The sequence below is a fragment of the Andrographis paniculata genome, unplaced genomic scaffold (assembly GCF_009805555.1).
Source record: "Andrographis paniculata isolate CXL003 unplaced genomic scaffold, ASM980555v1 Contig55END, whole genome shotgun sequence".
NCBI lineage: Eukaryota > Viridiplantae > Streptophyta > Magnoliopsida > Lamiales > Acanthaceae > Andrographis > Andrographis paniculata.
In genome coordinates, this window is record NW_026137590.1 from 1450226 (window position 1) to 1463633 (window position 13408).

At 25.1% G+C, this 13408-nt stretch overlaps 1 protein-coding gene across 1 annotated transcript; it reads right to left on the minus strand.

Moving 5' to 3' along the window:
- Positions 1-374: 374 nt before the first annotated feature.
- LOC127256368 (NAC domain-containing protein 7-like) lies at positions 375-5068 on the minus strand. The gene is made up of 4 exons (XM_051282346.1): positions 4824-5068; positions 2564-2765; positions 2168-2439; positions 375-1098 (listed from the first exon to the last, which is right to left on the minus strand). Exons 2-4 carry the CDS (start codon positions 2727-2729, stop codon positions 547-549), a joined length of 990 nt encoding a protein of 329 aa, XP_051138303.1. The 5' UTR covers positions 2730-2765; positions 4824-5068; the 3' UTR covers positions 375-546.
- Positions 5069-13408: the final 8340 nt, after the last annotated feature.

The following is a 13408-nucleotide window of genomic DNA, read 5'->3' on the forward strand; positions in this document are numbered from 1 at the left end:
ATTATAAAAAATTCCTAATTTTTTGTAGTAAAAACAAAACAAAGTCCATATGTGTATGTTTTTCCTCATTTCAAGATATTTATTTATTTATTTATTAAAAGACCAAATTAATGAATAAGACATCAATATATACATGAATTACAGCAAATCAATTTAAAAGATAATTTTATCAATACACAACAATGGTATATTACAAGACTTCTTATTAACAACAAAATCGATCAATAGCACAATGGCATAATTATAATGTAGTAATAGATACATGTGTGTGCAAATTCAAACATATATTCATACATACATATATATATATATATATATATATATATATATATCTTGCTGTAAAAACCCTAATTTTGGAGATCTCATCATGCAATCAGATCAATAGTTAGGTTACATATAAATCTCAACATTATAATTATTTACAACAATATATATATATATATAAATCTCTTGTAAGAACATATGAAGCAATTATAAATCTCCCCTTAATTCTACGGATATATAAGCACATATGCATCTCTTTTCTTAACTTTCACAACTCGATGATCAATCCTGCAAATCAAAGAATGCTGCGAATTCGGACACATTATTTTCTTGCCTATTGAAACTTCTTGAAATCGAATCTTCAATGGCCCCAGAGAATTCCTCGTCGTTTTCCCTCAACATCTCTTCTTGGCTACAGAGCTGCGACGCGACAAACTTATCGTAAACTCTCCAATCTGTCATCTGATCCGAGCAACGTTCGATATTGTTCCTTAGCATCAATGGAATCCCGGAAAAAGACTGTTCTTCACTCGGGTTTATCCCAGGATACGACGAAATTTGGTCCCCGGAGACATCGAAAATTTTAGGGCTTTCTAGAAGGGGAAGTTGGAGGAAGTGATGATCATGTGGAATAGTATTGTTATTATTACCATACTTCATGTCCATTTCTTTCTTACATGAAGTGTAAGAATAGTTGTTTTGCATCGGGGGCGAATCCAATTCTGGGATAAAGGAAGGTTGATCGTCGAACCATAAAGGCGAATCGTGCTCGTTTAGTTTCCTCATTGTCGGCAACTTTTTCTTGAATACTCGGCATACGACCCATCCTTCTTCCTACATTCATTGAACATATTTTTAGCGGATTATTATTATTCGAGCTAGGGGATCCTCAATCCCATATATTTTGTGTACCGATAGCCTATACATACAAAAAATTGTATGCATAATAATATCGGAAAAGAATCCTCGGTCTAAAACTGGGTAAGTGTTACCCAGTCCCATACACAAAATGTACGAATAGATTACATTTTGTGTGGAATTGGGTAAACTTGATAAAGTTTTAGACATGTATATGTATACTTACATATATATATATATTTTTATGTATGTATATATATTAGGAAAAATTATTTTTTTAGTCTCATAATTGAAGTTTGTATAGAAATCATCTCGTAAGTTAAATTTTTTTGGCACAATTAGTCCTCCGGTCCGGAGCATCCGTCTGGTATGCTAGAGCACACGTATGGTCAGGTAGGTGCAAAAAAAAAATTACTTACAAGACTAAAAAAAAACATTCAACGTGTGCTTTGGCATGCTAGAGGAGTGTCACCTGTGCATTTCTGGCGCTGGAAGATCAATTGTGTCAAAATAATTCACTTACGAGATGATTTTTATACAATTTCTAATTATTAGACTAAAATGATAAAGAGAAATACTTACGAGACTAAAAAAGCACTTTTCCTTATATATTACTCCATCCGTCCACTAAAAATAGTTCATTTGGGTCCAACTCGAAGTTTAAGAAAAATAAATATTTTATTATAAAAATGATAGGTAGTTGGAGGTATTTTTGGAAATTTAGTTAGAAATGAAATTAAATGAAGAGCGATAATATAATAAAGTTAGTGGTATTTGTTGTAAATAAATGTTGAATGAAGGGTAATAATTAAATGTTGATTTGTTGACTTTGCTAAAATTAATAATGTGATAAATTTAGCTGACCGACTAAAAAGGAAGTGAGAATAAATTTGGCGGGCAGAGGGAATATATGTTTTGAGGGTGCGGGGCCGAGTAATTTGAGGGCTGAGGATCCTGATTCACTATTCTATGAATAGTTTGTTCGAAAGTTAATCATTTTAATCTTACTTAATTTTTTTTTAAAAAAAAAAAAAAGAAGATAAACCTGAGGGGTTCCATTTTCGTCGGTCTCAAGGCGATACTCGTGCATGATCCAATCCGATTTCTGGCCATTCGGGGCTCGGCCTTTATAGAACACCAAGGTTTTTCTCATGCCAATGAGTTCATTCTTGGAGTACACGGCCTTGTCCCGACCCGTTGCCTTCCAAAAACCGCACGTTGTCGCCCTATTCGTGCGAGTTCCCGTCGGGTATTTCTTGTCCTTGTGGCTGAAGAAATACCAATCATTTTGCTCTTCTGTCCCTATTCTGCATAGCTCTAGTTAACAAAACCAAAATTCATTTTCTTTGTCAATCTTGATTTTTTAGGATGTAATAAATTTGTGAGTTATGACATATACATATATATATATGTATATATATATACATATATATAGAGATACCTTGAAGATCCCATGGCTCGATTCGATATAGATCGACATCCTTAATCACATTGACATCTATGCGCCTCGAGGCAACCTTTCTTCGGAGATAGTAGTCGACAAGTTCTTCATCCGTCGGATGGAATCGAAAACCGGGAGGAACATGCTCTACAAATGATGTATTCATGATCTTCTGATTTTATTACCAAAGCCAGCAACAAACCTGAAAATTTTCGACTGAATTATGATCCAAACTCCTCTTTAATGCACATGTAATTTTCGACTGCATATATATATATATATATATTCATTGGTTGATTAGGAATTAATAAGTCCTACACTGATAGTACATAAAATATAAACTGCTAGCACATGATTTAATTAATACATAAACTATGTGTAAATTGTTATCATGAGATGTAATGACAATTCATATCTTACTTATGTACTGTGTTGATATACATTTTATACTGAGATTAATATATGATTAATTCATGTGTTATATTTGTATTATGCTAACATACATGTCATATTGTCGGCTTATACCTTATGTGTTATTAATTTATAAATTTGGGTGTGTTTGTTTGGGAGATTGGATTTTAATACACTATTCATCTCATTCCTCCCTCTTTCTCCCCAAAACACCAAATCAAATACCTATTTTTTATTTTTTATATTATACTAAAAATTAATTTTACATTCAAAACATCACATCATACAACTATTCAAATTCAAAATTTTTACTATTCAAATCTCGACTCAAAATCTAAACCCCCGAACAAACAAACACACTGATTAATTCCAATAAGCAACTAAACCCTATTCTTGTTCATTAGAATATGTTGGACTAACTTATACTATCCTTATTATAACAAATCTACCTTCATAACAATTCAACAAACAATGATAATAACCATGAGATACAAATATATTTCATCCAAGTATAATAATTGGAGTATTTTGAAAATTAGGGATTTACATTAACAAAAAAAAAAAAAAAAAAAAAAAAAAAAAAAAAAACACACTAGATAGTTAATAGGATCGGGATACAAGTACATTTAAAAAATTATAATTCGCCCATACCTCACATTAAGATTAGTATCGATTTAACTTAAACGAACGAAAAATTATATTTTGTACCTTCTGGGTCCTAATATCGTGTTTTAACTAATTATAAAAATGTTCACTTTGCACTTTTTGACTCCTATCATAGCTCGACAATTTATTGAGTCTCAAATAGATCTTGAGGATATATACTAAAACTAAAATGAACAACAACATTGTATGTAGGTGGTGTGCTATGCGGATGAGATAATATATGTGGCATTATTAATTATGATTTTTTTTCCGATGCTTAATTTTTTTTATTACTTCCTCAGTTCCATTGAAAGATTGTCATTTTTCATTTTTGTCCGTCCCAAAACAAGGTTACCATTTTCTAATTTAATAATTGCACTACTTACCTAACGTAATAAATACCCTTCCAACTTACACTATATTACATAAATATCATTACTTTTATATTAAACAATAATAATAGGGGCATTTTTTGTCTTTTTCACTACAACCCATTATAATATTAATATTAAAAAATCTACGTACAAAAAGTAAACGACAAGCTTACACCGATACAAAGGAGTATTATTTTTATGACAATTATGATTTATTTTGGATGCATGAAATGATGATGAACAATTGATAGTGCAGCGCTGGGGTAAAAATTATGGCATGTCACATTATTATTACTTTTATAGAGATAAAATTAATCCATGCGACCAAATTTAATTGGAATTGCCATCACTTGGTCCCTCTATTCATCTATAGACCATTACTTAATAATAATAATAATAATAATTACATGTGATTACAAGAAAGGGTGCAGGCATGCCAAGTTTGGCAGACAAATTAAATATACACACATCTCTTTTTCTTTTCTTTTTTCTAATTTCATTTATTCACTTCTAGAAAATTCGAGTGTCAAATCTCAGTACAATTTTTTTTTTTTTTTTAAAGATCAGGGTTTTATTATTATTATTATTATTATTATTATTATTATTATTATTATTATTATTATTATTATTTTAACAAATTATAATCCAAGAATCTATGATTGGCTACAAACAGGATATTTAAGATACACCAGAATTTATTCAACCTCAAGAGCATGAATATATATATATATATACATATATATATATATAATCTTAGTATAGATTGCATATGTAATAAAATGATTGAATTTGAAGTTCAGAAAGAGATGGAAATAGTTAAAGAATCGAACCTTATGAATGTATGGCAGATATTGACTGATGAGTACAAACCCTAATTGGATTTCTCAGACAATAAGTACTTATGTTTTGCAGCTTGATCTCCAAGATATTCTTCCAAGAGCTATACAAGAAATTAGAACAGATTCAAATAATAAAAACAATATTTCCAGGGATTGATCGATCGATCTTCGATCTGATCTTGATCGATTGAGGAAATTAAATCAGTGATTTTCTTTCTTTCTTTCTTTCTTTTTTTTTTTTTGTAATAATGGTGGAAATGAATTAATGGGATTGATGAGCAAGAGAAGAAAGGAAGAGCTGTTCAGAATTACACATATAAAGAAGAAGGCTAAGAAGAGAGAGAGAGAGGTTGAGGTAGAGGAGAGAGAGAGAAACCCTAATGATGGAAAGTGGTTCTGCAGATGGAGGGTTTGCTAATTAATTAATTAAAAAAAAAAAAAGTATTATATATATAGATATATTTACAAAAATATAACACATGAATTACTATTTAAATTAAAAAAATAAAAGTAATTAAACCAAACGAAAAGGACACACTTGTTTTTGTAAATATTTTCTCCACCCAACTCTAAATATTTTATTGGTGTGTGAGGGTGTGTTAGAAGATTTTTTTATGCATATAAATTAATTATATATATAATGATATATTTATAATTTAAATAAATTAAAAAGTTAGTATTTATTTGTGTTAATTTTACTATAATAAAAAATAAATACATTTGAATAGAAAAATAAAATAATAACAAAAAATTCATTTTAGTTGGAACGATATAAGTATTTTTTATGTTATTCAAATTTATTCTTATTATTTTTTATTATCATTGAAATTTATTTATATTTTCATTTTAGTAAAAATATTGTTATTTTTCTTTTTTTTTATCTCATATATATATTTTTTATTTTTTTAACTCATACCAAATAGATATAATTTTACACAACGGAGGAAATACTGTTCCTTTTGTCCCATTGAAAGGTTGTTATTTTTTATTTTTGTCTGTCTAAAAAAAGGTTACCATTTCTTAATGAAGCAATTTTACTACCTACTAAACATAATAAATACTCTTCTAACTTACACTATATTACACAAATGTTATTATTTTTATATTATATAATACTAATATAGGTATTTTTGTCTTTTTCACTACAATATATTATAATACTAATATTAAAAAATTTATATGTAAAATATAAATGGCAACCTATCACCGGGACGAAAGAAATATTTAATTTGGTAAATGAATTAAGAAAAAAGGAGAAAAAGAAATTAATAAAAAGAGCAAGTGATGACTGCCAAGTGGCGAAGACTCTCTTACAAGACACCAAAAAGTGGCCCTCATTTTGAGGTCAAATGATGTGAATGGAACCTTCTTCTTAAGACATACATACATACCTTTATTATCTAGCATGCCACGTCAGCTTTTCAAACTAATTATTAATTTTACCAAACATATGTTGTATTTTCCTAATAGTGTGTTGAATAGTAGTTTTGACGTAATTCTTTACAAAAATTACTATCAGCGTCATATATACCGCGACTGCTACACTGTAGACACGGTATTTTAAGAAGGGTATAATTAGTAGATAATTAAAAATGTATTAGTGAAAATAATTATCCTATAATATAAATAATTATAAATTAAGATTAAAATAACTAATTAGTTTAATTAAAATTTAAAAAAAAATTAAAAATTTTAAAATGAAATTAAAGTGTGTAATTATTTTCTAAAAAAAAAAAATGACATGATATGTGGGACGGACAGAAACGGCAACGTGGACATGGTAGAACAGAGGGAGTATTTTTATAAAAATCTAAACATAGTTGAATGCTAAAAAATTGAAAACAAATTATAAATAGATTAATATTCATTCAACAATTTTTTAGTGAGGTGATTTGTGATCAATATTATAATATATATATATATATATATATATTCACACAATATATAATACAAAATATTAATTTTGATATTATTCACGTTAAAAAAACGCAAAGCGAACACAAATGTTACTACATAATAATATTTTGTTTTAGTTAATTTCTTTGCTATTTATTTTTTACTTTTACTATTCTTTATAAAAAAATTACTAAATATTAATTTTCAAGATATATTATATCAACTATTTAAACTAAAAAAGAACACTAATAAAATAATAATATTTTTGTTTATTTATGCCTTTTTTATTTAATTTTTGAAATTCTATTCAAACTATTTATTGAAAATACAATTATATATTTTAATTACATTTTAAATTTTATAATTTATAATTTTTTTATTTTAATTAAACTATTTATTTATTTTAATATTCATTTATAATTATTTTTATTATACAATAATTATTTTTACTAATGCACTTTTTAATGCGTCCAATATATTTGAGACAGAGGAATTATATTTTGATATTTTTAGCTGTCCAAACATAAAATATTTATTTTCATTTTTAGTATGTATAGACTAGTTGCACATTACCTAAAATTTATACTTATTTAAATCAATAAACTTACATTAATCTTACATATTATAGAAGTAACATAATTTTTGTATATTAAAACTACCACCGACTATTATTAAAATATATAATATTAACTAAGGGGGCGTTTGCTACAGAGAATGGAATTGGAGAGATATGAAATTGAGTAGAGAATGAGAATTAATTCTCTTATTTGATAAACGAGATAATTTATTTGAAAATTCTAAAAAAATGCAGATATACGAATGATCAAACAAAAATAAATGATTAATCCGATAAAAATAGAGTTTTAACGAATGAGAATTCATGAAAAATATTTTTACTAAATTCTTTTAAAAAAAAATTATAAATTATATACGATGTTTTTTAAAATTATATTTTAGTACAATTTCTTAAAATATCGTAAAAATTAAATACTTTAAAAATAAATTAAGTTTGATTTAATATAATTTTAAAAAAATTATAAAAATTAAATAGTAAAAAAAATTAAAAATTAAAAAAATAAATAAACTGCAACATCATTTATCTCCGTTTCTTTGTATATGTGAGAGAAATGAAAATAGAGAAATGATTTATTTCTCAAGTTCTATTTATCTGACTTAAACAAACAAAACAAATGATACCACTTCCATTTCTCTGGCCTCATTTCTCTGTACCAAACATAACTTAAATTCCATGCTAAAAGATAAATGTTTACTTCCTAAATAGACTTGAGAAATATATCATATATTAATACTATAAAAAAAATAATAATAATAAACGAACATTTATGTAATAGATAAATAATAAATAATAAATAAAACACTATATATCCATGTGTCCAAAAGGGGCAAGAGGGGCCCCATATTATGGACGACCCTACCCATTTTCTTGCAATTGGGGCCCAAATGCGCACGGTGCATACTTGATTATACTTCTTCTCATATTATATTATATCATCAATATTCTTCATTGTGATCACTCATTATTTCATCAAAGACTTTGGATGGTGCAAAAGTTACTTTTTTTTTTTTACATCAATTAATTACTGTAATTGATTCATCTTCTCCAATTTTATTTTATTTTTTGAAAAAATAAAAAATAATTTTAAGTGGTTAGAAGGTTAATTATCTCAATTATTACCTCAATCATTCCTTCCATTTTGGAGGGCTAATCACACCTCTTCTTTTTTTAAAAAAAAAAATCTTTAAATTTTGTAGGAACAAAAAAATAAGAAATAAAAAATAAAAAATAAATATATAATCTTTTAATATGCATAATGTTAAGTGGATGCATTGATCATAATAATAATGCTAATTATTACTATAGTTTATAGATCAACACAATTGTGTATTAGATCTATATATAGTGTTGACATTGAGAATAATATTAGTTAAAAATATATGTATTTTTAAAAAATCACATTCAATCCATATCCTCTTATACAATTATCATTATATCAATTTATTTTATTAATTAACAATCAAGATCACATCTCAAATAAAAATTTATACCTATGATTTTCAATAAAATATATATATTTTTTTATTTTTTTAATGAATTTAAAATAATATTATTTTATTAATTAGTAGAAATATATAATATAATTTTAATATTTGTTCATTATAATTACAGAAAATTAAATAAAAATTTTTATAAAATCTAAGAGTATGTTTATATTTGTATGTGAATTACTTTTATTATAATAGAAAATAGATATTTTTTTAGTATGAAATGTAAAATGGTAAAAAAAAAAATTATATTGAGTTGAGACAAAGAAAATAATATTTTTTTTATAAAATATCATATTAAAATACTGTTTAAATTAGAATACAAAATAAAAATCTAAACCCTAAACAAATCGTTATTAAAAAAAATATTAATAAAAATTTTTTAAAAAAAAATAAAAAACACTCTTTTTATTCACCTGGACCAGAGCTCCTAGGAACTCCCAACAAAGCGTCACTAATTCTATGCTTTCAAGAGTAGATAAAGCATGCATGCACTGACTTAATGACTTTTAACATTAGTGATGTATGCTGGGAGCTCCATGGACCCCGGCACCAATCCAAATAAATCAATTGCTTAGATTCATTGGGTGTCGGAGGCCAGGGTGCATCCAACAATTATACCGCGTGGGCTTTTTATTTTTACAAGTATCTATTTAAAATATCTAAGTCCTGTTTTATTTTAAATATTTTACTTAATTTTTTATTTAAAAAAATTTATATTCAAATCACATCTCACAAACAATCTTCTACATGTGGGTTCAAATTAATTGATGAAACGCCAACTTAAAATTTTTACGAGTTTTGAAAATTTGAAAATATTTAAATACATTACAAACTTGAATATTGAATGTGATATACTACTTAGTTCATCCCCAATCTATCAACTCTATTTATCCAATTTTTAACTTTAAATATACAGTTGCTACAGTAATTTTACTCCAATCATAACTCTATTTTTCACTATTATTCTTCAAATATTCAATTTTTTTTATTATTTTAAACAAATTTTTATTTTTATAATTTAAAATAAATTTTTTAAATATTTTAAATATTATATCTCAATAAAACATGCAATATGAATATCGTTTCGTAAAGAATAAAATTTTAAATAATACAAATAAATACAAATATTTATTTATTTATAACTAAGATAAATTATTTTTTAAAAAAGTGTGGAGTTTTAAATGTAAATAAAAATATTTATTTATTTAAGGAAAGAAAGAAATAAAGGAGTTTTAAGTTAGTGTTATATACTCCCTCCATCTCAATACAATAGTCTAGTTTACCATTTTTGTCCGTCCCAAAACAATGGTCTCATTTCCATAAATAATCATATCACTATAAAATTATCTCTATCTTTTCATTATTATTACACAATTGACACTACCTTTTACACTAATATACTTACAAGGACAAAAAAATCATTTATTCTTACTTTTTACCAACTATCAATATAATATTAATATTTTTTAAATTCTGTGCGCAACACAATAAAACTATACTTTTGGAACGGATGGAGTATTATAAAGTTAATTAAGTTGATTTACACTTATTAAGTATGTATAGATTTAGTAAAGTTTACAAAAAAAAAAAGAAATATATCGATTGAAGTGGAATAAACAAAAAATGAAATGAAAGACAATTGAAATAAGACGGATTGAATAATAATTTATACGCAAAATTTAAAAACACTTTATAGTCAATATATTCTTACACACTACATATCATACATAAATTCTCATTTTCTAATGATTTTTTTCCTGTAATCTTATTTTATATTTTTATTTCTATGCAATTTTATTATCTACTTTCATTTTTTGTAATTTTATTTTTTATACTAAAGCCCCTTAGATGTTATTTACAAACACAAATTTGGAAAATTTGACAACATTCATCTATAATATATATATATATATATATTTTTAATAAATTAAATATCACATCAAATAGTTAAATGCCTATTTATTCATAAAATAGCATATTTCTTTCGTCCTAAAACTATAATTTGGGTTGTGTTCGACAGGAGATTTAAAGAATATTGATATTATATTGATAGTGGGTAAAAAATACGGGTAAAAATTTTTTGTGCCCTTGTGAGTGTATTAGTGTAAAAAGTAGTGGCAATTATGTAATAATAATGAAAAAATAATAGTAGTTTTATAGTGATTATTTATAAAAATGAGACTATTGTTTTAGAACGGACAAGAATGATAAATAGAATTATTGTATTGAAACGGAAGGAGTATTAAATAATTAAATTTTTATTATTATATTTTCTTAAATTTTCAAAACCTCCGAAATTGCAAAAATTTCTATCTAAATGAAACTTAATATATATATATATATATATATTATATTTTTATCTATGTAAAAAAAGGTAAATAAATAGAGAGACAGATCTAAGAAAGGGTTTGGGGGCTGCCGGCAGCCCCAGCCCCCAATTATTTATATACTTTTAATGTAAATATATTATATGGTTTTGTTCTTTTTAGTTTTCTTTTTACTTTTTTTTTTAAAAAAAAAAATAATACTACACACATTTATTATTTTTATATTTTTTACATGATTTTTTATACTTCATATATATATTTTTTTCCGATAATCTCACATAACAAAAACACTTTATATATATAATTATGTTAATTTTTCCTCCAACAATATTAAGTTTTATCACTTTATTTTTTTTTAAATTTTTCTTTACCTTTTATTGTTGTGGCAAAGAGAATTTGAAAAATAAAAATAAAAATAAAAATAAAAAAATAGAGAGAGAACAATATCGAATTAATAGAAGTAAACCAAGTTTGTCCCTGAATTCTGATATAGAGTTTGCAAAAACTAACACTGACATGATAACTCAATATGAAATAATTGAGTTTGTGTTAAAGATTTCAACCGATTAAGTATACAGATTGACACGAACCCGATATGATAATAAACAGGTCGGATTAGGGTTGAGGCCCTCGACTCGAATTCGACACGACCCGATTATAAGTATATTAATATTTATTATATATGTAATATAATTCTAATAATTAGCCTACATATTAATTTAAACTAGATTCAATCTTGAATAATTCAACATAATTTACTATACACATAATACTAGCTATAACGAAAAAAAACTAGCACAATACGATAACTCGACAAGAAATAATTAGATTTGGGTAAAAGATTTCGACACGATTATATATACAGATCAACACAAATCCGACACGACAATAAATGAGTCAACACGAACCTGATATGATAATAAACAGACCAAATTAAGATCGAGTGATTTAACTCATTTAATATATTCAATCTGACACGAATCGATCAATTGTAAACTCTAATCTAATTCCACCACACCGGTTATTCTTTTTTTATTATTATTATTTTTTTATGACGTGAGTACCCCCAATCGCTACCCGAAAGTGCGGACTAGATAAACCGATTATTCTTATTTGTTAAATTAATAAAGTGTTATTAGTGACTAGTGTAAAAAATAATATTGAAATATATATATATATATATATATATAAATGAATATTTTTAAATTTGGTCCCGAAATTGAAATGTTATGATTAAAAGTGGGGAGTCTCAAATACGCTTCTTACAGCACCACCGACTCTCATCATTCAATTCTACACTCTCTAATCTAATGTACTTAGGGTGCGTTTGTTTGGGGTTTTTGGATTTTGAATTGAGATTTGAATAGTAAAAATTTTGAATTTGAATAGTTATATGACGTGATATAAAAGTGATATAAATAAGTGTTGATGTTATATTTTTGAATATAAAATTGATTTTTAGTATAATATAAAAAATAAAAAATAGGTGTTTGATTTGATATTTTTTGAGAAAAAAATTGGATGAATAGTTGAATTTAAATCCCATCCTCCCAACAAACACACCCTAATACACACATACGAATGGGTGTGTGTGTAAAAATAAAAATAAAATAAAATAAAATGTGTAACTTTTCTCTCCATTTTGTATGTACTATTCCGTATGCTATAAGTATAAATGTATAATAGATATATTTCAAATTGAAAATAAAATATTTTTTTCTATCTTTCTTAAATTGTCCACTTTTGAGTTTTAGATATTAATAATTAGTAAATAATTAAAAAATATATTAATAAAAATAATTTTAATTTAATAAAAATAATTATATATTAAGATTAAGATGACTAAATAGTTTACTTAAAATAAAAAAAAATTATGAATTATGAATTTTAAAATATAATTAAAGTGTATAATTATATTTCTAAAAAAAATGACAAATTATGTAAGACAGATAAAAATATAAAGAGTCGATAAATTAAGTGAGACGTAAGAAGAAGTACTATTTTCTTTAATAAAAAAATATGTTCATATAAGTTTGATATGAATTTTAAATAAGATAATATTATTTTGATTGATAAATGAGTTTAAAAAAAATAAAATAAAAATTATTTTTAGATAGATTAAGTTTGTAGATACTGGTAGCATATATTCATATATATGAAATATTGAATGATATATTATACCAATATCATTATATTTTAGATATTTAAATATAAATATCGTAGTACAAAATAAGAGAAACATATAAAAATACTCTACTAGCGGTGTGTAATGCAAATATAATTATA

Coding starts and splice junctions, on each gene's coding strand:
- LOC127256368 (XM_051282346.1), bottom strand. CDS start 2,729: ATGAATACATCATTTGTAGAGCATGTTCCTCCCGGTTTTCGATTCCAT. Junction 2,440..2,563: donor CGAGCCATGGGATCTTCAAG/GTATCTCTATAT, acceptor TTTGTTAACTAG/AGCTATGCAGAATAGGGACA. Junction 1,099..2,167: donor ACGAAAATGGAACCCCTCAG/GTTTATCTTCTT, acceptor CAATGAATGTAG/GAAGAAGGATGGGTCGTATG.